The sequence below is a fragment of the Acinonyx jubatus genome, chromosome X, assembly GCF_027475565.1.
Source record: "Acinonyx jubatus isolate Ajub_Pintada_27869175 chromosome X, VMU_Ajub_asm_v1.0, whole genome shotgun sequence".
In the NCBI taxonomy this organism is placed as follows: domain Eukaryota; kingdom Metazoa; phylum Chordata; class Mammalia; order Carnivora; family Felidae; genus Acinonyx; species Acinonyx jubatus.
In genome coordinates, this window is record NC_069389.1 from 85,539,595 (window position 1) to 85,567,586 (window position 27,992).

General features: G+C 39.0%; 1 protein-coding gene across 2 annotated transcripts in view; it reads left to right on the forward strand.

Annotated features, from left to right (window-relative positions):
- The first annotated feature begins 7,272 nt into the window (after positions 1–7,272).
- The window catches only part of VSIG1 (V-set and immunoglobulin domain containing 1), a 42,758-nt gene continuing 22,038 nt past the window's right edge, over positions 7,273–27,992 (forward strand). For both annotated transcript variants that reach the window (XM_027054914.2, XM_027054915.2), the window contains exon 1: positions 7,273–7,369. In XM_027054914.2, the coding sequence (XP_026910715.1) occupies positions 7,321–7,369 (49 nt within the window). In that variant the 5' untranslated portion in view covers positions 7,273–7,320. The remainder of the gene's footprint in view (positions 7,370–27,992) is intronic.

A 27,992-nucleotide genomic window follows, 5' to 3' on the forward strand; every position in this document is an offset into this window, starting at 1 on the left:
AGAATGATTAAAGTAGGAGTCAAATAAGAGTTAATGGGGTGCCAGCCACAGCGGCTGGGAAGTAGCACATGTTTGGAGACCAGAGGATGATCTGTGTGAAGTAAATGTTGAAGTGCCAGTGGGCCATGTAAGTGGAGTTGCCTAGCAGGGAGTTAGAAAAAGCAATGAAGACTCAATAGTGCTGTGATTGCACAAGGAATTTTTGAAACACTCACTTCGGAACCATTCCAACAGGAATGAATTAAAGCCTTTAAGCACTGACCAGATTCTGCTCTTCTAGATGGTATTTAGAATTTAAAAAATCCTACAAAACCATAAAAATATGTAGAAGGAAGTCCAATAAATTTTGGTTGTCCTGTGATGACTACTTCAGGGATCAAAAATATATATATGAAAATCATTACTCCTAGATCTGTCTCTCTGTTTCTATCTCATGCTGGTGCCATAAGTAAGAATGGCTTCAGTCTGTCTTTTGGGAACCCAAGACAGCCTTCTGAGCCTGTTCCCAAGCCACACAAGTACAACAGGCTTATTACTTTATTATTATGTCCTGTTTTGTGAGCACAAAACAGCATCACTGAACTTGATCACCTACCTTATTTGTTAAAATTAATCTCAAATGACAAAGCTATTTCCAAAGACCAAATTCTTTCAAAGGGCAAATGATTTGTTTTGATTTAGGACATTAGGACATCTAAAAAAAACATTTCTCCCTATCTCACACAATACACAAAGATCAATTCCAAATGGATTAAATACAGATTCCCAAATCCATTCATTTAACAAATACTGATTGAGTACCTACTATGGGCAAGGTGCTCGTTCTAGACCCTTGGAATAAATAGTAAATGAAACGGAGAGAAATCCCTGCCCTCTTGAAACTTACATTTTAGCTGGGTGGAAAAGTTAACAATAAGTAAACTGCATAGTGTGTTAGAAGGTAATGACTGCTACCTAAAAAGGAAAAGGCAGTGAGGAATTGGGAGGGCTGGAGTGGAAAAATCTGCAGTTTTACGTTGTGTGAGCAAGGGAGGTGTGGTTGAAAACTGAAATTTGGGTGAAGACCTAAAGAAGATGAGAGAGTTGGCCCTGCTGATACCTGGGGTTAAAGGGTCACAGACAGAGGAAACTGCCAGGGCAAATGCCCAGAAAAGTGGGAACGTGCCTGGCTTCTTCAAGGGTCAACAAGAACAGTGTGACTGGAGCAGGGTGAGCAGGGAGGAATGGTAGGAGCTGAGGTGGAGGGGGTGAGGCGGATCATTTTATAGCATCTTCTCAGCTACTTTAAAGACTTCAGCTTGTACTCAGAGAAATCGGGAACTATAGGAGGATCTTGAGCAAAAGTGAGATGTGATCTGACTTACATGTGAAAGGATCATTCTGGCTGCTGTGATGAAAATAGAATGTAAGGAGACAAAGAAGAAGCAGGGAGATCAGTTAGGACGCCATTGCAGTGAGCCAGGCAATTGATGCTGGTGGCTCACACCAGGGTGGTAGCATTGAAGGTGGGCAAAGTCATCAGAGTCCAGTTATATTTTGAGCATGGATTCAAAAAGATTTGTAGACAATTTGATGTGGTACATGAGGGAAGAGAAGCAAAGATGATGCAAAGTCTTTGGCCTGAGCAACTGGGAGGACAGAGCTGCCATAACTGAAAGGCGGAATGAAATTATAGAAGCATTAAGAGAAAATATATATTAATATTGTATAATAATACATAATAAAATTTCTATAGTCTTGGATTGGGGAAGGCTTTCTTTTTTTTAAAGTTTATTTATTTTTGAGAAAGAGAGAGAGAGTGCAAGAAAGGGAGGGGCAGAGAGAGGGACACACAGAATCTGAAGCAGATTCCAGGCTCCAACCTGTCAGCACAGAGCCCGACATGGGGCTTGAACTCATGAACCATAAGATCATGACCTGAGCTAAAATCAGATGCTTAAGCAACTAAGCCACCCAGGTGCCCCTAATTAGGGAAGGCTTTCTTAAGGAAGACATGAAACTCACAAGATGTGAAGAAAAAATTCCCAGATTAACTACAACAGAAGACATGAAATTTAAAAAAAAGACAAAATGCAAACCTTCTTTATGGGAGAAGATGTGAAATTAAAAACAAAAAGTGACAGACTGGAAGAAAATATTGATAATATATATACCAAACTTAGTTCCTCTTAAATTAGTTCTTAATTATCAATCAATTAATCCTTAATTAAGGGATATGAATTAAGATTCCTAAGGTATAAAGAGCACTTCTATGATATTAAAAGACAGATAATTCAATGGAAAGTGTCCTAAGGTCATAAACAGGCAATTCACAGGGAAAGGAATACCAACTAGGCCAGTAAACCTATGAAAAAAGGCTCAGCCTCGTTAGAGAAATAAATATTAAAACAGCAACGTAATACCAGCTTTCGCCCACGTTACCAGTAAAATATATGACTGATAATTTTCGTTGTTGACAAGGCTGTGGGAAACAGGCACTCTCTTTTTTTTCTTTACAAATTTTTTATTCAAATTCTGGTTAGTTGGGGCACCTGGGTGGCTCAGTCTGTTGAGCATCCATCTCTTGATTTGGCTCAGGTCATGATCTCACAGTGAGATCGAGCCTCGTGTCTGGCTCTGCACTGGTCGTTGAGCCTGCTTAAGATTCTCTCTTGCTCTGCCCCTCCTCTGTGCTCTGTCTCTCTCTGTCCCTCTCTCTCTGAAATAAATGAACAAATAAATTCTAGTTAACCCAGTGCAAATATTGGTTTTAGTAGAATTCAGTGATTCATTACTTACATACAACACCCAGTGCTCATCACAAGTGCCCTCCTTAATACCCATCACCCTTCTAGCCCATCCCCCACCCACCTCCCTCCATTAACCCTCAGTTTGTTCTCTATTGTTAAGAGTCTCTCATGGTTTGTTTCCCTCTCCCCCCCTTCATCTGCTTTGTTTCTTAAATTCCACATATGCAGTCTTAGTGAAGGTGTAGATTTGTAAAGAATTTCTGGTGGATAATATTGCAGCATCTACCAAGATTTAAAGAGTTCATATCCTTTGGTCCAGCAGTTCAATTTCTAGGTACCTAATCTACAGAAATAATCACACAAGCAGGCGGAGATGTAGGCAAAGGGATGTCCATTTCACCATTGTTAATAATAGTGAAAAACTATTAGGCATAAGAATTGGCCAACAAAAGAATGGCTAAGTAAGTTGTGGTACATCCGTACTGTGAAATATCATCCAGCCTTCAGGCATATAAGGCAGCTCTATAGATGTAGTTGGACATGCTGACCTAAAGAGACAATAAAAATGCTTTTTCAAGGGAAGAAACAAACTATAGAACACTAATGTGTAGTATGATGACCTTTGTGATTTAAAAAACTGCCACCATGCATGTGTGTGTGTGTGTGTGTGTGTGTGTAAATTCATAGACGCTCTGAGAAAAATGTGAAAATCCTATTGTGAGCGTGGCATGGGCTTACACATGTAGGTGAGAGAATAGAGACTTTCTTCTTATTCTCTGTATATTCCTTTGTTCTTTGAAACCCCTTTACAATCAAAATGTGTTATTTTTGTAATTTTTAAGTTAAAAAAATGAGAAATATGTCAGATACTGCAGATTTCTGAAAGTTCCCAAAGAAGAATCCTGGAAGCGGTAACATGTTTGTTACATTAAATTCACACTGTGCCACTGTGACAGGAAGAACAGCATCTAATGCGTGCTATGTGGCCTTGGGAAGGACACAACGTTTCTGAGCCTCTGTTTTTGTTTTTTTTTTTTTTTTATATGGAGAATGTAGATAATACCTGCCCTGTGTGTTTTCATCAGTTGCAAAGATAAAATGGAAAAGCAGTTGAAAAATTATAAAGCCTTGTAAAAATATGAAGCATACTTAATAATACTTCATGTGCTAGTTCTTTGTCAATAACATCAAAATTCAATACCAAGAAGAGAATTTAGATGATCTCTTTGAATTGGTTTTAACAGAATTCTTCCTGTCCTGATTAGGTCTTACCTATAGAAGCAATGTAGGCATTGTACGTCAATGTTCTAGAGAGTTATGTGTTTGTATGAGACATTCTGGTGCAGATGGGTTTGGGCAATAGCCTTACGTCATTCATACTCTTCATGCCACCCATTTCAGGGCCAGCTAGCTTGGTCATAGTGAATTAATTAGAAAGCTTTTACTTAGCACCGACTTTGTGCTTAAAATTCCACTGTAAGCAGGTAGCCAGATATCCAAGTTTGCCTGGGACTGTTACGTTTTACACTGTCCCGTTCCGTAATGGCTAATAGCAGCCTATTCACTCTCAAAAGTGTCCTGTCACCTATGGGGCATGGAAGGAAACACAGGAAGCCCCTGGCTTCAAACACCAGTCTTAGAAATTTCTTTCCCAGTCCCAGCTCTTCACCACTGGAAAAGCCAGTATTACTTTCATGGATCTTTTGGAGACTTAATGGACTCAGAACCAAGGCTGAGAAGACCTGCTGTGGACCTCCAGAGGGCTGCCCCACAAGTTGCCCTCCTCTGCAAAACCTCCTCCCTCAGACCATTTCTCTTTATTGCATTGCTTCATACTCCTGGCCAGAGATTTATTTGGGGTGGGAGGGGGGAGCAAGGATTCCATTTTCTATAGTGTAAACAGGTTGGGGAACGTTTATGGCAATTGATTTTTTCCCCTCCTAACATAGAGCTGATTGATGGTCTGCTTCTATGGAGGAAGGGGACTGGAGGAATAAGGTTGGAAAGGAAAAGGTAGTCTTGGAGCATGAGTTATGGCTGGTGAATTAGACCCTCCCTCAGGGCAACCAAGGAAATCAAGAGGCCAGGGGGCCATGAAAGTTGGGAGCAGAAAGGAAGGTGGGTGTCAAAAATATGCAATAGTTATTTGGGGAAAAATGTTGTTATGTTGTTTTGTGCTCAACCCATGTCTTAGGAAGGGAAAGGAATGTTCTTACTTGGCCACCTACTGCTCCTTCTCCTCTTCCCCTGCTCTATATGGCCCAGCACCCAGAATTCACACCAATGGCCTATGTGCCACATGAGTCTGGGAATGAGACTTCCATTTAAAGCATCCTGCTTTGACAGGAATGTGTTCTTGGATTCAGTCAATGGGCTTACCAATACATTTTTGTATATGCCCTTTCTTTCCTTATGTATCTTTTAAAGTTTATTTATTTATTTTCAGAGAGAGAGAGAGAGAGAGAGAATTCCAAGCAGGCTCCACACTGTTAGTGTGGAGCTCAATGCAGGGCTCAAACTCATGAACCATGAGAACATGACCTGAGCTGAAGTTGTATCCTTAACCAACTGAGCCACCCAGGCACCTAGTATATGCACTTTCTTAATTTGGGACCTGCCTGTATAAGACCTTGTCTTTGCCCTTGAGTGGCTCAGCTATTGGATTTAGGGGAGACCCAGTTAATAAATAAGAAACTACTGGAAAGCAAGTGCCAACCATAAGGTATTGGCTCTAAGTACAGTGCAAATCTTTCCAAGGTGGGGCCCAGACAGGGGTTGTATGCAGGTTCGTCAAAATTTTCACATAAGACGGCATTACTGATCTGCCCTAAGAATATGCATAGACAGCAAGAGGATGGAGGAGAAAATTCTAATGCTGGAATTCACCTGGAGCCAAGGTTTGGCACCAGCCATGAGCATGGACAAGAAAGGCTGTGGGAAGGAATCAGGCCTGATGGAAGCAGTGGGAAATTGGCCCGGCTCCGCTGAGCTGGGCTCAAACATTCCCTGTAAATTAAAGTTCACAGAACATATCAGTGCAGTGCGTACATGTTTCAGAGTGACTGAGGCAATAAATCGTGACAGCGTGTTTCAGGTGGGTGATTTAACATGACTAAAGTTCAGAGGAGGTGAGGGTCAGATCTTGGAAAGTTAGGGAATCCAGATGAAGGACTTTGGTCTTGTTGGAAGGCATCCATAATGGTGTTAATTGAAGATGCTTAGTCAGGGTTGAAACATCAGGATGTGGCTGGTACACAGGATGAAGGAGGAGGGAGTCAGGGAGACCATTTAGGAAGCTGCCACAGTAGGCCAGGAGTAAAGAGCTAACTACCTGACCCAGGGTGGAAGCAGCAAATTTGTGAAAGGACAAATGTGAGAGCCATTGCACAGGTAAAAACAACAGGACTTAGGTATTGTGAAAGAAGAGCCAGAGGAGGCCTTCCTGCATCTGAATGTAAACACAAGAGGAACACTGTTATGAAGGCTTCTCACCTGTGCAGCCTGTCATGCTCTCCTAGGGAACTCCCTTTCCCAGGAAACCCTATTGCACCTACTCAGTAACCTAATTCTGCAAAAATTCAGATTTATCCGATGAAAGTCTTTATTATTTTTATTATTATTTAAGTTTATTTATTTTTGAGAGAGAGCGAGCATGAGTGGGGGAGGGGCAGAGAGAGAGAGAGGGAATGAGAGAATCCCAAGCAGGATCTACACATTCAGCACAGAGCCAGGTGTGGGGTTTGAACTCTTGAACCATGAGATCATGTGGGGCTTGAACTCTTGAACCGTGAGGTTGTGACCTGAGCTGAAATCTAGAGTTGGATGCTTAACCCACCAAGCAACCCAGGAGCCCCTCCAATGGAAGTCTTAAAGCGTTTATTCACTCACCTGATTTTACAAAGTTAGGTGGGTGGATAAATACTACAGGGTTTCTGACCAGGGAGGCCAAAGCATACTATTCATTCCACTGCCGAGGTAGTGAGAACCACCAGGTCTTCAAAAAAAAGTGTGATGTGTCCACAGTTGGTTCACACAAGAAATGAATACTTTTTGCTTCATAACTCCTGTGTCCTTCCTGTGAACCCTGTCTCCTGAGAAAATCTCAGAGCACGAATTTACTAAATTTGTAAAAGGAGGTTAGTGGATCCATACTGTAAGACTTTTATGGAAATATTTGAAATTAATTAGCCTTGTCAGCTTTTATTTGCATAGGTTCACTTCCAACTGTATAGTCCCCCCAAATTTAATTTTTTAATAAGTATGATTTTAAACAATAAAACTTAGAGAATCTGTGTACAAAGAGCTTGAAGAATTTAAATACATGGGTTTATTATTAACACAGTAGCAAATATATCAAGAAACACGCCCCATGAAAAGTGTTTCAAAGAAACACACATCTGCTGTGAGAAAGGAGTATACCCAATAAGTAAGCCCAAAGAAGCTGTTTGCTCCGTGATACCAGCAGATAAGCCTGGCAAACCTTGGTGTGATTGAAGAAGCCAGTTTGACACTCAGCCTAGCCCAGGCAAGCTACCGGGCCTAGCCCAGACAAGCTACCGGGCCTCGCCTGAGCTCAAGGAACCTCGACACAATGGTGTTCGCATTTTGGAAGGTCTGTCTGATCCTAAGCTGCTTTGCAGGTAAGGGAAGTGTCTCCAAACCATCAAAGATGATTGGGAACGGTTTTCTTTTAAACTCAAATCATGAATTTTTACATGTGTTCTTCTCTTGCACTTCAAGGGAATTATGATTCGTTTGCAGAATAAAATAAATGTTAGAACTCTAGCTTAGCAAATATAGGCCATGTCGTAAATGTAATTGTTTTATGTAGCATCTGAATTAAAAAAAATTTTCTCTGAAAAATCACAGTAGCTTTCCTTTTCTTGATTGGGAAGGTGAACAGATTAATTTACTCATAAGCTGAAGTTTGCACTAGGGACAGTTGTGGTTTTTTCTGTTTCAGTTTAGTGTTTCCTTTAAGGGAACTCACTGTGATCAACTTGCGTTGTTACAACAGGCAGAGCTGGGCTTGGAGGGCTTCACTATGCTTCACTCTCTAAGATTTCTTTAGGTGCTGCTGTTTTCCAAGCCTAAGACTGTATTTTGGAAAATCCGCGAGTGATTTATTGTTGTACATGGCATGGGTGTTTTTAGGGATCCAAGCAAAACAAAATAATTTTTAAAGTCAAAATCCTGATGTTGGTTAGACCCAGGAGAGATCACTAATTCAGAAAATCTCTTGGCTCATTTTCTCAAGTACCAGATACATTTGAATCTGTTTTTATGATGTTAGCTAGGTACAATAATATTATTTACAGTCATGCTGATATTGTTAAGCAATTGGCAGTATTAGGCAGTCATTAGGATGAGGTTTACTAAGCATATTTAATGACATAAGAAAATGTCCAGGATAAAATATTAAGTGAAAGAGCAGATCCACACATTTGACTAGATAAATTGCTAGAATGTTATATACCAAAGTGCTCATGGTGATTACCTCTGGCTGATGGGATTATAGATGATTTTCATGTATTCCCCAGCATTTCCATATTTTCCGGGGTTCCTACAAAGAATATTAGACAAGTTGTATAATCAAAAGTGCTACTTTTCGAAACTATATGGTAGTTAGTAATAGTTCTCTAGATGTTCATTACTAAATGTTTAAACACATGTGTTCTATGGAATCACCAGAAGGCAATATTGCTTTTATCCTGTGATCTAACCAGGACTCAGAGTTGGAACAGCTAGAACACCTTTCTCAGCTTCTGTGCCAATGGGACTATGTCATGTCACAATTTTCCCTTCCCCCAGGAATATTCATTTTAAACCTTAACTTTAGACAGTGAAAGTCTTTGTTCCTTCTTAAAGAGCTTCCAGTCATTAGCTAATTTGGTTATCCCTGGGTCTTCTGCACCAGCCCCCTAAAATCACACATGTAGTCAATAGCTATTTCCTTGTGCGAGGCCTTATGCAGGCCTATACTAGACAGCAGTTTTGGAATAGTTACAAGAATGGTTTTTACTGTAACTAACTAGCTAACTAATAGTAGTTAATTAGTTAGCTAGTTTATATATGTAATATATATGTTATATATATAATTTAATAGTGTATATATATATATAATTTACTGATTACAAGTGTAGTGTATGGTCATTGTGGAAAGGTTGAAACTATGAAAACATATAAATAAGAAAATAAAAATCACCAACAATTCAACCACTCAAAGATTTGGTTGAATTTCTTTTATATATATATATATATATATATATATGTATATAATTTATATATATATAATTTCTTATATATATATTTCCTTTGAAAGTATATATATCACATTACAAAATTGGGTTTATACCTTGTATACAATTTCTCATTGTTTAAAAAATAACTTGGATGATGTTAAGGTTTTATTTGATTGTGACTTTTAGAACAAGGCCCAATCAGAGTGACCAATAAATACTTCAGAGCCTTTGTTCTTAAATGACTACATAACTGGTTTTGCTGGCATATAGTGTATACTGCATATCTGTACACAGATAATCTAGCTGGCCCATAGCAAAATTTGATGGTGTCAGTCTAGCAGATGGAATGGAAATATGGTATAATATATTGCTTCCTATGCTTACATACGTATAGAAGTCCGAGAGAGGGAGATTTCAGTAATCTGTACTTGTCATTGGTAGTGCCCCTCAGTTGATCCAGATGTGGCTGTGAAATGATTGATACTGTTTTTATCAATGTGAAATTTGATGTGCTACCTGGACTTATTTCTTGGGCAGAAAGAATGTCCCGTTTTTTGGTGTCAAGCCTGGTGCCTGGCACATAGTGGGCTCATAGTAAATGTTTGTTGGAAGAATGAATCATCTGAAATGCTGCCATTTGGAACAACATGGATGGACCTTGAGAGCATTCTGCTAAGTGAAATAAGCCAGACAGAGAAAGACAAATACTTTAGAGTATCACTTATAAGTGGAATCTACAAAATCCAAACTCATAGAAACAGAGTAGAATGATGGCTACCAGGAGCTGGGGGGTGTTTGTCAAAAGTTACAAATTTCCAGTTAGAAGATGAATAAGTTCTGGGGGATCTAATGTACAGCGTGGTGACTCAAGTTAATAATACTGGATATATACTTGAGACTTGCTAAGGGAGCAGATCTTAAATGTTCTCACCACAAAAAAAGAAATGGTAATTATGTGATGTGATGGAGGTGTTAGGTAACACTATGGTGGTAATCATTTCACAATATAGAAGTGTATCAAATCAACACATTGTACACCTTACACTTACACATTATTATATGTCAATTATATGTCAGTAAAGCTGGAAAAATAAAAGAATGAATTAACTTCTCAAACCTCAAGCATTCAGAAATAATTTTCACATACATATTTAAAATCAGTTTTCTGTACAACTAAGCAAGACAGATTTTAATCAGAATCTTTCTGTATAATATTATATGTCAATTACACTCCATTAAAATTTGATTTAATCAAAATCTTTCTTACGACTTCTTAGGAAGTCTTAGGTTAAATTCCATTGCAGGAAAATCATTTTCATAAAAAACGTCTTCTGAAAAAAGTTCACCCATATCATTTCAGATACTTGTAATATATATTAGTCACCTTTTAAGAAGATATGTTAATGTTTTCATTTTCTGGAGGTATGTGCTATGCATTTTACAGCAGTAATATAATTGAACTTCGGTTTCACAGTCAAATCCAAAAAGTAAATGATAATTTGGTTATATTATAAGTCAAAAATGACGCAATTATATGTGAAGTTGCTGAAAATTAAATCACTGCAAATGCCTCATGTTGAATATGGTTATTTAAAGGAATATTTTTGCTGTGGTATATTAAAAGAATAATTCCCTATAAGCAAAGTGCCTGCCACGTTGTAGGCATTAAGTACTGGAGTGAAAAACCACGACCAAAATATGAGGCACTAAAAAAATCTCTTAAAAACATTGGTTAAGTAAAAAGCATACACTTTGGATTAGCTTTTTTTAATAATAAGCACTGATTTTTAACAGCTATTACACATATTTCAACCACATATGTGTTGCTTGTTTTGATTTTTATTTATTTTTTAAAAATGTTTATTTATTCATTTTGAGAGAGAGAGAGAATCCCAAGAAGACTCTGTGCTGTCAGTGTAGGGCCTGACGTGGGACTTGAACTCACCAACCGTGAGATCCCGACCTGAGCCGAAATCAAAAGTTGGCCTCCCTTGTTTTGCTTTTTAATCCAACCAGGGTAGTGAGGGGAATTGCAGTTCTGAGTTTTGTTTAAATCAGGTACTAATCTTCATGTTGCTATTTATTCACAGTCTTGTTAATATAGAGATTTTTTCCCTGACTTTTTCAGTTTTAAAATAATTTCCCAAAGTAGAGTAAATTTATCCAAAGGAAGGGAACTTTTATTTTTATCTGCTTCTCACAGAATCACTTTCAGTTTACAGGAAATTCTATTGAATGGGCTAGAGAATGATCTCAAAGGTTTAAGTAATGTATGGTAATGGAAATATGTGACATATCTTGTACATATATATTTTTTAATTTTTTTGAAAGAGAGAGAGAAAAAACATGAGTGGGGGAGGGGCAGAGGGAGAGAGAGAAAATCTTGAGCAAGCTCCATGGAGCATGACTTGGGGCTCCAAGACTCTGGGATCGTGACCTGAGCTGAAATCAAGAGTGGGACACTCAACCGACTGAGCCACCCAGACTCATGGGACATTTTTTTTTTTAAAGTTCATCGGTAAATATGTAGCTTTTGGCTCTGAAGTGTATTGTTGCTGTATTAGGGATGGACAATTTCTGAGCACCATCTTTTCTTTACAATTTAAGGATTGATTATGGTGCTGAGTATTGGGAATCTGGGCAATAAAATGGTCTGGAAGTATTGTCTTGCCAACTGTTACTTATTTACAGGACACTGTGTTGTAGTCCTAGAAAATACTGTCTCACACTAGATTTGGAGGTCGCCATTCTTATTCTATGGTGATATTGTTGAGCTTCTACAGATCTCAACTTCTTTGGGCATTTATATGTCTCCTATTTTAAAAAATGTTGAAAATGTTTAAATCACGTTTATAGTTCCCCAATCCTTGATTTTCGTTTGTCCTCATTCTGGTCTGTGCTCAAAATGACTTCCCACTGTGTTGATAGGGAAGGCAGAGATTGTGTCTGTCTTGTTCATTATTGCTTCCCCAGTGGTTAGCACTATATGTGGCACAAAATAGGCTCTATTTGTGTATTTGTCGGTAGGCACCATGGCCTCTTCCATGGCTTGCCTTGTGTGAGAATTAATGCTTACTCTGCCTTCAAGCACTTATACCGAGAGCAGCTTTTAAAAGGTTTGGGGCGGGGTGTGGGGGGGGAGGGGGCGGGAGCAGCGTGCTTACGTTGTCATAAGCTCCCACCATGAGCCCATCCCATAACAGATATTGAGACCCAAACTAGAAGACAAAAATGATGGCGAAAATCATGGCCAAATAAAACCTGAAAAATCTCTGTTTGGGGGGAAAAGTTTCTGGGAACTTTAATGGCCACTAAATCCCCATGTTGTCCTTTTTATTTTGAACACTTTAAAGACATTTGGAAGTCATCATTTAAGCATAGCCAGAGATGTGTCTAACTTCCAGGAGAAATGAAATGGGGCCTTTGAGGGCAGGAGAGAGCCACTTAGCCTTCCCCAATAAAGTTTCCATCAGAAAGAGTAGCTATTTTCTGTATGCAAATTTTAATTTTTGGAAAGGCATGACCAGAACCAGGACAGCATGGATATAGAGCACTGGGAAGAAGGAAACTGCATTGAGTTAGAAGGTGCTGCATTGTGTCTATCCTAAATCACGTGTCTCAATTTATCACAGTATCAATTGCCCTCTCTCTAAACCGCCAACCTCTGGCACAGAAGCAGCTGGACCAGGTGGCCTGGCTGTGACAGAGAACTTGGCTATTGAGTACAGAAAACCAGGGGTCTCAGGACAATGGTGTGCTTTTTCTTCTAATTTTTCAAAATGTTTGTTAATTCCCTGATTCCTTTTGCCTGTCATTAAGTATGAAAAATAAAATGAAAGAAGTCTTTGGGTGTGCAGAATTAGGAAGGGGGCCAGGATTTGGCTTTCTGTACTATTTCCTCTGATCTTCCCATGATCTCTGTATCTTCATTCTACTCCTAGTCCTTGTCTGTAACCCTGCAAGCAGCTAGAACTCTCACTCTAGTTCCCCTGCAGCATGAAGAACATCTCTTAAACTTGACCTTTTCTTCTAATACTTATCTGACAGTCTTCTGTTCCATCCTGGAGAACTTCTATACTCTCTGACTTTGCAATGGGTAATAACCAGTTAATCGAGTGAGCCAATGCCTCTATAGTATTCCCCAAAGTATTGTCCCTTATCATAGCCCTTTGGAAGATGCTTGTATAGTACCAAGAATTTCAAGTACGGTGGTGGGCTAGGTTTTTGGGTAGGGGGCTCTTGCGTGGTCCTCCAAATAATAGGGGCAGCTCACTCTTTTGGAAGGCCAACTGTTTTCAAACTTTGTGGTATGAGGACCTTTTTACACTCTTAAAACTTGAGGGACCCCCAAAACGAAGACTGTATATTAGCCAATTTGACAATAAATTATATTTTAAAAAAAAACTTGAGGGAAATTTCTGGTCTGGATAAAAGGGCATAGATCATGCTTCTCCTTGCTTCTTTCTGCTAAACACAAGTGTAAACCCTCCCTGGAAATAATGTAAGAGACAACCAAGGGAGAACTCTGAAAGACAGTAAGAAGAAAGCAAAATGGTGTGGAGCCCTGGAAATAACACAGTGGCAAGGTGTTTTATGTCTTTCTACCCAACAGAAGAAGGGTAGCCAGTTCTGGCATTTCCAGATCCCAACCTACCCACAGAGGGCAGCCCAGGGAGGATTATTCTTCCACCAGATCTAATGAAAGTTCCTTTGACATCATGTGAGCCCAACACCACTGGGTGAGTCATCAGAAGCCACACTAACAATCGTAGACAAAGGAAGCATTTTCTTTCCTCACTAGGCCTGAGAACTCACTTTCATCTAGAGATATTGAGGTGGGAGGGTAGAACAGACAAAAGGAATGAAGTCACAGCAAATGTTCAGTTCTGGAAGGCTCTTTGTGTGTGTCTGAGACTCCCCCTGCCCCCAGAGACACAGGAGCAGTCAGGGGTACCAGTAGGAGTGTCCCACCATATCAATCCCCCACTGAGAGACACCCAGCAGCCTGATCTAGAGAAACACTTCCACCCTCTCAGGCAATAGGATGAGGGACAAACAGAAGCCCTAGTGACAGCAGATAAACCAAAGAGACCAAAACAATACTGCAGAGATTCTAAAAATTAAACTAGCATTAGAACCACAGCTCACAAAAGTAGGCTGAGACCTGTGTGTAAAACATAAATAAAACAAAATAAAAGAGACTGTCTGCTAAAATGACAGATTTAAATAGGAGTTCCCTAATAAAATAGACAAAATTTCTATGGGTTTGGACAAATGTATAATGGCATGTATGTGCTATTATATTATCACATAGAGTATATTCACTGCCCTAAAAATCCTCTGTGCTCCACCTATTTATGCTTTCCTCACTACTCACCCCTTGAAACCAATGATCTTTATATTGTCTCCATAGTTTTGCCTTTTCCAGAATATGAAAATTGAAATCATATAGGATATAGACTTTCCAGATTGGTTTTTTCATCTAGTAATAAACATTTAATGTCCCTCCATATCTCTTCATTGCTTAATAGCTCTTCTTTTTAGCACTGAATAATATTCCATTGTTTGTGTATACCACAGTTTATTGATCCATTCACCTACTGAAGGGCATCTTGATTGCTTCAAAGTTTGGGCAATTATAAATAAGGTTGCTACAAAAAATTCACATGCAGATTTTTGCATGGGTATAAATTTTAAACTTTTGGGGGGTAAATACCAAGAAGCATAATTGCTGGATAATGTGGTGGGATTGTGTTTAGTTTTGTAAAAAAAAAACACCAAACTTGTCTTCCAAAGTGCCTGTACTATTTTGCATTCCCACCATTAATGAATGAGAGTTCCTGTTGCTCCACATCTTCACCAGCATTTGGTGTTGTCAGTGTTCTGGAATTTGGTCATTCCGATATGTGTGAGGTAGTATCTCATTGTTTTAACTTGCATCCCCCTGATGACATATGATGTGAAGCATCTTTTCATATGCTTATTTGCCATCTATATATCATCTTTGGTGAGATGTCTGTTAAGGTCTTTAATCCGGATATATTTTTTAATGTATTTTATTTATTTTTGAGAGAGAGCAAGACAGAGCTCAAGCAGGGGAGGGGCAGAGAGAGAGGGAGACACAGAATCTGAAGCAGGCTCCAGGCTCTGGGCTGTCAGCACAAAGCCCCATGCGGGGCTTGAACTCACAAACCGTGAGATCATGACCTGAGCCAAAGTTGGACACTTAACTGACTGAGCCACCCAGGCACCCCTAATACAGATATTTTTTTATCCAGTTATTTGTTTTATTATTGAGTTTTAAGAGTTCTTTGTATATTTTAGATAGCAGACCATTATCAGACATGTCTTTTGCAAATGGTTTCTTTTAGTCTGTAGCTTGTTTTCTCACTCTCTTGACAGTGTCTTTTGCAGAGCAGAATATTTTAGTTTTAATAAAGTCTAGATTATCAATTATTTCTTTCATGGATTGTGCTTTTGGTGTTGTATCTAAAAAATTCATTACTATACTTAAGGTCATCTAGATTTTCTCATATTATGTTTTAGAATTTTTATATTTTGCTTTTTTAATTTCTATCTATGATCCATTTTGAGATTATTTTTGTGAAGGGTATAAAATCTGAGTCTCGATTCATTTTTTTGTACATAGGCAGCCAGTTATTCCAGCACCATTTGTTGAAAAGATCATCTTTGCTCCACTGTACTGCCTTTGCTCCTTTGTCAAAGATCAGCTGGGGGCACCTGGGTGGCTCAGTAGGTTAAATGTCTGACTCTTGGTTTCTGCTCAGGTCATGATTTCATGGTTCATGAGTTCGAGCCCTGCGTCCTGCTCCGTGCTGGCAGTGGAGAGCCTGCTTGGGATCTCTATCTCTCCCTCTCTCTGCCTTTCTCTCTCGTTGCCTGTCTCTCTCAAAATAAGTAAATAAATTTTAAAAAAAAGATCAGTTGACTCTTTTATATGCAGGTGGGTCTGTTTCAGGGCTCTCTATTCTGTTCCATTGATTTATTTGTCTATTTGTTTTCACCAATACTATACAGTCTTGATTACTATGGCTTTACAGGAAGTCTTGAAATTTGTTTTTCCAAATTTGGAAGTCAGTCTTTCAAATTTGTTCTTCTCCCCCAGTATTGTGTTAGCTATTCCGGGTCTTTTGCTTTTCCATACAAACTTTAGAATAATTTTGTCAATATCCACAAAATAACTTGCTGGGATTTAGAAAAAAAATTTTAATGTTTATTTATTTTTGGGAGAGAGAGACAGAGACAAAGTGCGAGCAGGGGGAGGGGCCGAAAGAGAGGGAGACACAGAATCTGAAGCAGGCTCCAGGCTGTCATCACAGAGCCCGACACAAGGCTGGAACCCACGAACCACAAGATCATGACCTGAATCGAAGTCGGGCACCTTATCAACTGAGCCACCCAGGCACACCTAACTTGCTGGTATTTTGACTGGAATAACACTGACTCTATAGATCGAGTTGAGAGGAACTGACATCTTGAAAATATTGAGTCTTCCTATTCTATTGAAACATAGAATATCTCTCCATTTATTTTGTTTTATTTCTTTCATCAGAGTTTTCTAGTTTTCCTCCTACAGCTCTTATACGGATTTTGTTACATTTATACTCAAAGTATTTCATTTCATTGGGGGGGGTTGCTAATATAAATGGTATTGTGTTTTTAATTTCAAATTCCACTTGTTCATTGTTGGTATGTAGGAAAGCAATGTACTTTTGTGCATTAACCTTGCATCGTGAAACCTTGCTTTAATCACTATTAATTCCAGAAGGTTTTTTTGTTGATTCTTTTGGATTTTCTACATAGGCAATCATGTCATTTGTCATTTCCTTCACAATCTGTATATTTTTTGTTTCCTTTTTGTATATTATTGCATTAGCTATAACTTCCAGAATAAGGTTGAAAAGGAGTAATGACAGGGAACATCCTTGTCTTGCTCCTGATCTTAGTAGGAAAGATCTAGTTTCTCATCATTAAGGATGATGTTAGCTGCAGGTTTTTTGTAGATGTTCTTTATCAAGTTGAGGAAGTTCCCCTATATTCCTGGAGTTTTTTTTTTTTAATCACAAATGGACGTTGGACTTTGTCTACTTCTTCTGCATATGCTGATATGATCATGTGACTTTGTCTGATACTTCTGCATATGCTGATATGATCATGTGATTTTAAGAAACCTGTTAATGTGATAGATTGCATTAGTTCATTTTCAAATTTTGAGCCAGTTTTGCATACCTGAGATAAATTCCACTTGGCCATGGTGTGGAATTCTTTCTATACATTGTTGGAGTTGATTTACTAGTATTTTGTTGGGATTTTTGCATCTATTTTCATGAGAAATATTGGTCTATAGTTTTTTTTTCTTGTAATGTTTTGTCTGATTTTAATATTGAGGTGATGTTGACATCATAGGATGAGTTAGGAAATATTCTCTCTGTTCTATCTTCTGAAAGAGATTGTAGAGAATTGGTAAAATTTCTTCCTTAAATGTTTGGTAGAATTCACCAGTGAACTCATCTGGGCCTGGTGCTTTCTGTTTTGGAAGGTTGTTAATTATTGATTCAATTTCTTTAATAGATATATAGTAGATACAGGGTTGCCAAAATTGTCTACTTCTTCTTGTGTGAGTTTTAGCAGATTGTGTCTTTCTAGGAATTGGTCCATTTTATCCAGGTTATCAACTTTGTGGGCAGAGAGTTATTCCTAATATTTTTTATTATCCTTTTGATGTCCATGGTATCTATAGTCATGACCCTCTTTCTTTTCTGATACTAGTAATTCGTGTTCTCTTTATTTTATTCTTAATTAGACAAATTACAGTCTTACCAGTTTTATCGATCTTTTCCAATAGCCAGTTTTGATTTCATTGGTTTTCTGTATTGAATTCCTGTTTCCAATTCCATTGATTTCTGCTCTAATTTTCCTTTTCTTCTCCTTACTTTGGATTTAATTTTTCTTCTTTTTCTAGTTTCCTAAGGTGCAAGCTTACATGATTGATTTTAAATCTTTTTTTTTCTAATATACGCATTCAATGCTGCAAATGTCTCTCTAAGCACTGCTTCTGTTGCATACCACAAATTTTTACAAGTTGTTTTCATTTCCATTAGTTAAAAATATTTTAAAATTTCTCTTGAGCTTTCCTCTTTGACCCATGTGTTATTTAAAAGTGTGTTGTTTAGGGGCACCTGGGTGGCTCAGTTGGTTGAGCATTCTACTTTGGCTCAGGTCATGATCTCATGGTCCGTGGTTTCAAGCCCCGTGTCAGGTTCTGTGCTGACAGCTCAGAGCCTGGAGCCTGCTTCGATTTTGTGTCTCCATCTCTCTCTGCCCCTCCCCCACTCACACTCTGTCTTTCTCTGTCAAAAATAACTAAACATTAAAAAAATTAAACGTGAGAGGGATGAGGGAAGATGGCGGCGTAGGAGGACGCTGGGCTCATCGCGCGTCCTGCTGATCACTTAGATTCCACCTACACCTGCCTAAATAACCCAGAAAACCGCCAGAGGATTAGCAGAACGGAATCTCCAGAGCCAAGCGCAGACGAGAGGCCCACGGAAGAGGGTAGGAAGGGCGGCAAGGTGGTGCGCGCTCCACAGACTGGCAGGAGGGAGCCGGGGCGGAGAGGCGGCTCGCCGGCCAAGCAGAGCCCCCGAGTCTGGCTTGCAAAAGCGGAGGGGCCTGACGGACTGTGTTCCGACAGCAAGCGCGATTTAGCGTCTGGGAGGTCATAAGTTAACAGCTCTGCTCTAAAAGCAGGAAGGCTGGAGGACAAAGGGAGGGAGAGCTGCTGAGCCCCCGGACGACAGAGCTCAGTTTGGTGGGGAACAAAGGCGCTCGCCAGAGCCATCTCCCCCGCCCATCCCCCAGCCAAAATCCCAAAGAGAACCAGTTCCTGCCAGGGAACTTGCTCGCTCCGCGCAAACACCTAACTCTGTGCTTCTGCAGAGCCAAACCTCCAGCAGCGGATCTGACTCCCTCCCGCTGCCACAGGGCCCCTCCTGAAGTGGATCACCTAAGGAGAAGGAAGCTAAGCCTGCCCCTCCTGCCCCTGTGCACCTTGCCTACCCACCCCGCTAATACACCAGATCCCCAGCATCACAAGCCTGGCAGTGTGCAAGTAGCCCAGAAGGGCCATGCCACCCCACAGTGAATCCTGCCCCTAGGAGAGGGGAAGAGAAGGCACACACCAGTCTGACTGTGGCTCCAGCGGTGGGCTGGGGGCAGACATCAGGACTGACTGTGGCCCGGCCCACCAACTCCAGTTATACACCACAGCACAGGGGAAGTGCCCTGCAGGTCCTCACCATGCCAGGGACTATCCAAAATGACCAAGCGGAAGAATTCCCTCAGAAGAATCTCCAGGAAATAACAACAGCTAATGAGCTGATCAAAAAGGATTTAAATAATATAACAGAAAGTGAATTTAGAATAATAGTCATAAAATTAATCGCTGGGCTTGAAAACAGTATAGAGGACAGCAGAGAATCTCTTGCTACAGAGATCAAGGGACTAAGGAACTGTCACGAGGAGCTGAAAAGCGCTTTAAATGAAATGCAAAACAAAATGGAAACCACCACGGCTCGGATTGAAGAGGCAGAGGAGAGAATAGGTGAACTAGAAGATAAAGTTATGGAAAAAGAGGAAGCTGAGAAAAAGAGAGATAAAAAAATCCAGGAGTATACGGGGAAAAGTAGAGAACTAAGTGATACACTAAAAAGAAATAATATATGCAAAATTGGTATCCCAGAGGAGGAAGAGAGAGGGAAAGGTGCTGAAGGGGTACTTGAAGAAATAATAGCTGAGAACTTCCCTGAACTGGGGAAGGAAAAAGGCATTGAAATCCAAGAGGCACAGAGAACTCCCTTCAGACGTAACTTGAATCGATCTTCTGCACGACATATCATAGTGAAACTGGCAAAATACAAGGATAAAGAGAAAATTCTGAAAGCAGCAAGGGGTAAACGTGCCCTCACATATAAAGGGAGACCTATAAGACTCGTGACTGGACTCTCTTTTGAAACTTGGCAGGCCAGAAAGAATTGGCACGAGATTTTCAGTGTGCTAGACAGAAAAAATATGCAGCCGAGAATCCTTTATCCAGCAAGTCTGTCATTTAGAATAGAAGGAGAGATTAAGGTCTTCCCAAACAAACAAAAACTGAAGGAATTTGTCACCACTAAACCAGCCCTACAAGAGATCCTAAGGGGGACTCTGTGAGACAAAGTACCAGAGACATCACTACAAGCATAAAACATACAGACATCACAATGACTCTAAACGCGTATCTTTCTATAATAACACTGAATGTAAATGGATTAAATGCGCCAACCAAAAGACATAGAGTATCAGAATGGATAAAAAAACAAGACCCATCTATTTGCTGTCTACAAGAGACTCATTTTAGACCTGAGGACACCTTTAGATTGAGAGTGAGGGGATGGAGAACTATTTATCATGCTACTGGAAGCCAAAAGAAAGCTGGAGTAGCCATACTTATATCAGACAAACTAGACTTTAAATTAAAGGCTGTAACAAGAGATGAAGAAGGGTATTATATAATAATCACAGGGTCTATCCATCAGGAAGAGCTAACAATTATAAATGTCTATGCGCCGAATACCGGAGCCCCCAAATATATAAAACAACTACTCATAAACATAAGCAACCTTATTGATGAGAATGTGGTCATTGCAGGGGACTTTAACACCCCACTTACAGAAATGGATAGATCATCTAGACACACGGTCAATAAAGAAACAAGGGTCCTGAATGAGACATTGGATCAGATGGACTTGACAGATATATTTAGAACTCTGCATCCCACAGCAACAGAATATACTTTCTTCTCGAGTGCACATGGAACCTTCTCCAAGATAGATCATGTACTGGGTCACAAAACAGCCCTTCATAAGTATACAAGATTTGAAATCATACCATGCATACTTTCAGACCACAGTGCGATGAAGCTTGAAATCAACCACAAGAAAAAGTCTGGAAAACCTCCAAAAGCATGGAGGTTAAAGAACACCCTACTAACGAATGAGTGGGTCAACCAGGCAATTAGAGAAGAAATTTAAAAATATATGGAAACAAACGAAAATGAAAATACAACAATCCAAACGCTTTGGGACGCAGCGAAGGCAGTCCTGAGAGGAAAATACATTGCAATCCAGGTCTATCTCAAGAAACAAGAAAAATCCCAAATACAAAATCTAACAGCACACCTAAAGGAAATAGAAGCAGAAGAGCAAAGGCAGCCTAAACCCAGCAGCAGAAGAGAAATAATAAAGATCAGAGCAGAAATAAACAATATAGAATCTAAAAAAACTGTAGAGCAGATCAATGCAACCCAGAGTTGGTTTTTTGAAAAAATAAACAAAATTGACAAACCTCTAGCCAGGCTTCTCAAAAAGAAAAGGGAGATGACCCAAATAGATACAATCATGAATGAAAATGGAATTATTACAACCAATCCCTCAGAGATACAAACAATTATCAGGGAATACTATGAAAAATTATATGCCAACAAATTGGACAACCTGGAAGAAATGGACAAATTCCTGAACACTCACACTCTTCCAAAACTCAATCAGGAGGAAATAGAAAGCTTGAACAGACGCATAACCAGCGAAGAAATTGAATCGGTTATCAAAAATCTCCCAACAAATAAGAGTCCAGGACCAGATGGCTTCCCAGGGGAGTTCTACCAGACGTTTAAAGCAGAGATAATACGTATCCTTCTCAAGCTATTCCAAGAAATAGAAAGGGAAGGAAAACTTCCAGACTCATTCTATGAAGCCAGTATTACTTTGATTCCTAAACCGGACAGAGACCCAGTAAAAAAAGAGAACTACCGGCCAATATCCCTGATGAATATGGATGCAAAAATTCTCAATAAGATACTAGCAAATCGAATTCAATGGCATATAAAAAGAATTATTCACCATGATCAAGTGGAATTCATTCATGGGATGCAGGGCTGGTTCAACATTCGCAAATCAATCAACGTGATACATCACATTAACAAAAAGAAAAGATAAGAACCATATGATCCTGTCAATCGATGCAGAAAAGGCCTTTGACAAAATCCAGCACCCTTTCCTAATAAAAACCCTTGAGAAAGTCGGGATAGAAGGAACATACTTAAAGATCATAAAAGCCATTTATGAAAAGCCCACAGCTAACATCATCCTCAACGGGGAAAAACTGAGAGCTTTTTCCCTGAGATCAGGAACACGACAGGGATGCCCACTCTCACCGCTGTTGTTTAACATAGTGCTGGAAGTTCTAGCATCAGCAATCAGACAACAAAAGGAAATCAAAGGCATCCAAATTGGCAAAGATGAAGTCAAGCTTTCGCTTTTTGTAGATGACATGATATTATACATGGAAAATCCGATAGACTCCACCAAAGGCTGCTAGAATTGATTCATGAATTCAGCAAAGTTGCAGGATACAAAATCAATGTACAGAAATCAATGCATTCTTATACACTAACAATGAAGCAACAGAAAGACAAATAAAGAAACTGATCCCATTCACAATTGCACCAAGAAGCATAAAATACCAGGAATAAATCTAACCAAAGATGTAAAGGATCTGTATGCTGAAAACTATAGAAAGCTTATGAAGGTTATTGAAGAAGATATAAAGAAATGGAAAGACATTCCCTGCTCATGGATTGGAAGAATAAATATTGTCAAAATGTCAATACTACCCAAAGCTATCTACACATTCAATGCAATCCCAATCAAAATTGCACCAGCATTCTTCTCGAAACTAGAACAAGCCATCCTAAAATTCATACGGAACCACAAAAGGCCCCGAATAGCCAAAGGAATTTTGAAGAAGACCAAAGCAGGAGGCATCACAATCCCAGACTTTAGCCTCTACTACAAAGCTGTCATCATCAAGACAGCATGGTATTGGCACAAAAACAGACACATAGACCAATGGAATAGAATAGAAACCCCAGAACTAGACCCACAAATGTATGGCCAACTCATCTTTGACAAAGCAGGAAAGAACATCCAATGGAAAAAAGACAGCCTCTTTAACAAATGGTGCTGGGAGAACTGGACAGCAACATGCAGAAGGTTGAAACTAGACCACTTTCTCACACCATTCACAAAGATAAACTCAAAATGGATAAAGGACCTGAATGTGAGACAGGAAACCATCAAAACCTTAGAGGAGAAAGCAGGAAAAGACCTCTCTGACCTCAGCCGTAGCAATCTCTTACTCGACACATCCCAAAGGCAAGGGAATTAAAAGCAAAAATGAACTACTGGGACCTTATGAAGATAAAAAGCTTCTGCACAGCAAAAGAAACCACCAACAAAACTAAAAGGCAACCAACGGAATGGGAAAAGATATTTGCAAATGACATATCGGACAAAGGGCTAGTATCCAAAATCTATAAAGAGCTCACCAAACTCCACACCCGAAAAACAAATAACCCAGTGAAGAAATGGGCAGAAAACATGAATAGACACTTCTCTAAAGCAGACATTCGGATGGCCAAGAGGCACATGAAAAGATGCTCAACGTCGCTCCTTATCAGGGAAATACAAATCAAAACCACACTCAGGTATCACCTCACGCCAGGCAGAGTGGCCAAAATGAACAAATCAGGAGACTATAGATGCTGGAGAGGATGTGGAGAAACGGGAACCCTCTTGCAATGTTGGTGGGAATGCAAATTGGTGCAGCTGCTCTGGAAAGCAGTGTGGAGGTTCCTCACAAAATTAAAAATAGACCTACCCTATGACCCAGCAATAGCACTGCTAGGAATTTACCCAGGGGACACAGGAGTACTGATGCATAGGGGCACTTGTACCCCAATGTTTATAGCAGCACTCTCAACAATAGCCAAATTATGGAAAGAGCCTAAATGTCCATCAACTGATGAATGGATAAGAAATTGTGGTTTATATACACAATGGAATACTACGTGGCAATGAGAAAAAATGAAATATGGCCTTTTGTAGCAACGTGGATGGAACTGGAGAGTGTGATGCTAAGTGAAATAAGCCATACAGAGAAAGACAGATACCATATGGTTTCACTCTTATGTGGATCCTGAGAAACTTAACAGGAACCCATGGGGGAGGGGAAGGAAAAAAAAAGAGGTTAGAGTGGGAGAGAGACAAAGCATAAGAGACTGTTAAAAACTAAGAACAAACTGAGGGTTGATGGGGGGTGGGAGGGAAGAGAGGGTGGGTGATGGGTATTGAGGAGGGCACCTTTTGGGATGAGCACTGGGTGTTGTATGGAAACCAATTTGACAATAAATTTCATTTATTAAAAAAAATAAAAAAAATTAAACGTGTGTTGTTTAAAAAAATAAAAAATGTATTGTTTAATCTCCATGTATTTTGGGACTTTCCAATAAACTTTTTGTTAATTTATTTCTACTTTAATTCCATTGTTGTCTGGGAGCATACATTGTGTGATTTCTCTTCTTCTAAATATGTTAAGATGTGTTTTAAGGCTCATAACACAGTCTACCTTAGTGAGTATTACAGTGTTTTAAAGTATGTCTCTTTGTACATAACACCACCCAACAATAGCGGAATGCATTTGTTTCCCCCCAAGCACCTGCAGAATATTACCAAGATAGAATATATGCTTGGCCATAAAACAAATCTCCACAAATGTAAAAGAATTGAAATCATGCAGAGCCTGTTCTCTAAGCACAATGGAATCAAACTAGAAATCAAGAACAGGAAGACAAGAACGTCTCTAAATACTTGAGAATTATACAACACACTTCTAAATGATCTATGGACCAAAAAGGAAATCTCAAAGGAAATTTACAGGCTATAGATAGAACTGAATTAAAATGAAATATAACATATGGAAATATGTAACATGCAACTAAAGCAGTGCTGAGAGAGAAAATTTTAACACTAAATGCTTCCATTTGAAATTAAGAAAAGTGTCAAGTCAATAACTGAAGTTTCCACATCAAGGAACTAGAAGAAGAGTAAAATAAGCCCAGAGCAAATAGAAGAAAGGAAATAATAAAGAACTGAGTAAATGAAATTGAAATAGGAAAATTGTTAAATGAAATAAAAATCTGGTTCTTTGAAAAAATTGATAAATAATATTTACAAACCTCTATCAAGACTGGTAAAAATAAAAAAGAGATAAGATATAAATCACCAATGTCATAAATGAAATATGGGATATCACCACATATCTTGTAGTAATTAAAAATATAATAATGAGATACAATGAACAAATTTACCTTCATGTATTTGGCAACTTAGAAGAAATGAACCAATTCCCTCAAAACAAACTACCAAAACTCACCCAATATAAAATGGATAATCTGAATATCCCTATAACCCTTAAAGAAATTGAATTCATAAGTTAAAAGGTGCTGAAAAAGAAATATCCAAGCCTAGATACTTTTACTGGATAGTTCTACTAAACATTTAAAAGATAATTAACAACAATTTTACACAATCTCTTCCAAAATATAGAAAAAGAGGGAGCACTTCAAACTCATTTTATGAGGCTAATATTACCGTGATACCAAAACCAGACAAAGATAGTACATAGACTATCATACATAGAAACCATAGACCAAATTCTTTCATGAACTTAGACTCAAAATTCTCAACCAGATACTAGGAGATTGAATCCTACTATGTTCAAGGAGAATTCTACACCATGGCCAAGTGGGATTTATTTCAGGTATGCAAGGCTGGTTCAACACGCAAAGTCATTCAGTGTAATGTATCATATCAACAGGCTAAAGAAAAAAAGCAAATGATTATATCAATTGATACAGAAATAGCATCTGACAAAATTCAGTACTCATTCATGATAAAGACTCTTAGCAAGTTAAACAATAAAAGATGCATTTGTTTCCAAGAGCTCCTGTAGCAAACTGCCAGAAAATGGGTGGCTTAAAATGAAATTTAGAAGTGCCTGGGTGGCTCAGTTGGCTAAGCGTCCAACTTCAGCTCAGGTCATGATCTCACGGTTCATGGATTTGAGCCCCGCATTGGACTCTGTGATGTCAGCTTGGAGCCTGGAGCCTCCTTTGGATTCTGTGTCTCCCTCTCTCTCTGCCCCTCCCCCACTCTCTCTCTTTCTGTCTCTCAAAAATAAATAAACATTAAAAAAAACAAACAACGAAAAATTTATTCTTTCAGAGTTCTGGAGGTCGAAAGTCTGAAGATAAAGCTTTGGCAATATCGGTTCTCTCTAGAAGCTCTGAAGGAGAATCAGTGCCATGCCATTCTGCTACCTGGCTGGTAGAAGTTCTTGGTGTTCCTTTGTTTGTATATACAATTCTTTAATTTCTTTTTTTTAATTTTTAACATTTATTTTTGAGAGAAAGAGACAGAGCATGAGCAGGAGAGGGGCAGAGAGAGTGGGAGACACACAATCAGAAGCATGCTCCAGGCTCTGATCTGTCAGCACAGAGCCCAATGCGGGGCTTGAACTCACAAACTGTGAGATCATGACCTGAGCTGAAGTTGGAAACCCAACCGACTGAGCCACCCAGGCGCTGCTACAATGCTCCTATTTTATTTCTGATTTTATCTTCATATGGCCTTTCTTTTTGTGTATTGGTGTCAAATCTCCCTCTTTTTTCTCATGGGGACAACAGTCATTGGATTTAAGGCCCACCCTAAATCCAGAATCACCTCATCCCAAGATCCTTAACTACAGTGCAAAGACCCTATTTCCAAATAAGGTCACCTGGAATTAAAACTTGTACATATCTTTTCATGGGACACAATTCAACCCACGACAGAGGAGAATTACCTCAACTTAATAAAAAAGCATCTACAAATAACCTAGAAAAAACATATTTTGTATTATGTTATGTACAAGTTGTACATGTAAAGTACCGGAAGTTATGGTGATTGCAATAAATCATAAAAATAAATTAAAAGCCTATACATTGGAAAGGAAGAAATAAAACTGTCTCGACTGGAGTGTAGATTATATGGAGAACTCTCAAAATTCAACAGTTGAAAATTAAACAGTAGAATTAGAAAATGGGCTAGAGATGTGAATAGACCTTTCACATACCATTTGATATGCAAATGGTAAATTATCACAAGAAGTTGTTTAGCATCATTAATTTGCATTAGGGAAATGGAAATTCAAATTACAGTGATATATTACTACACACTTATATAATGGCTGAAGTAGAAAATAGTGACAACACCAAAGGCTGAGGAGGATGTGGAGAAACTGGATCACTCATATGTTATTGGGGGGGGATGTATATTGGGATAGCCACTCTGGAAAACAGTGTGGCCGATTTTCGTTTTTGTTTTTAATAAAACTAAACACGTAACTATCATCTGACCCAGAAATTGCACTCTTCGGAATTTAGCCCAGGGAAATGGAAATTTATATTCACACAAAAATCTGTACATGAATGTTCATTGGCATTTTATTCAATAGCCCAAACTTGGAAACAACCCAAATGTTCCTAAATGGGTGAATTGTTCAACAAATTGAATGCTGCTAATCAAAGGCAATGAATTACAGATACATACAACAACTTGGGTTCACTGCTAGGTAATTATGATGAATGAAAAAAGCCCATCCCAAGAGGTTACCATACTTCCATCTATATAACATGTGCAAAACGACAAAATTTTAGAAATCGAAGACAGATTGATTAGTGGTTACCAATGCTTAGAATCAGGGATGGGGTGCAGGAGGGAAGAGAGGGTTATTATAAAAGGGCAATATCAGGGATCAGTGTACTGTTCAGTATCCTCATTGCGATGGTAGATACATAAAGCCACCCATGTGATAAAATTGTATAACACTAAATGCATACACACACACGAGTACAAGTAGAACTGGAGAAATACAATACAGTCAGTGGATTGTCTCAATGCCAGTGTCCTAATTGTGATATTATAGTACAGGTTTATAAAATTTTACCATTGTGGGGGCTGGGTAAATTGTACATGGAATATCTGTGTGATTTCTTAGAACTGTATGTGAATGAATCTACCAT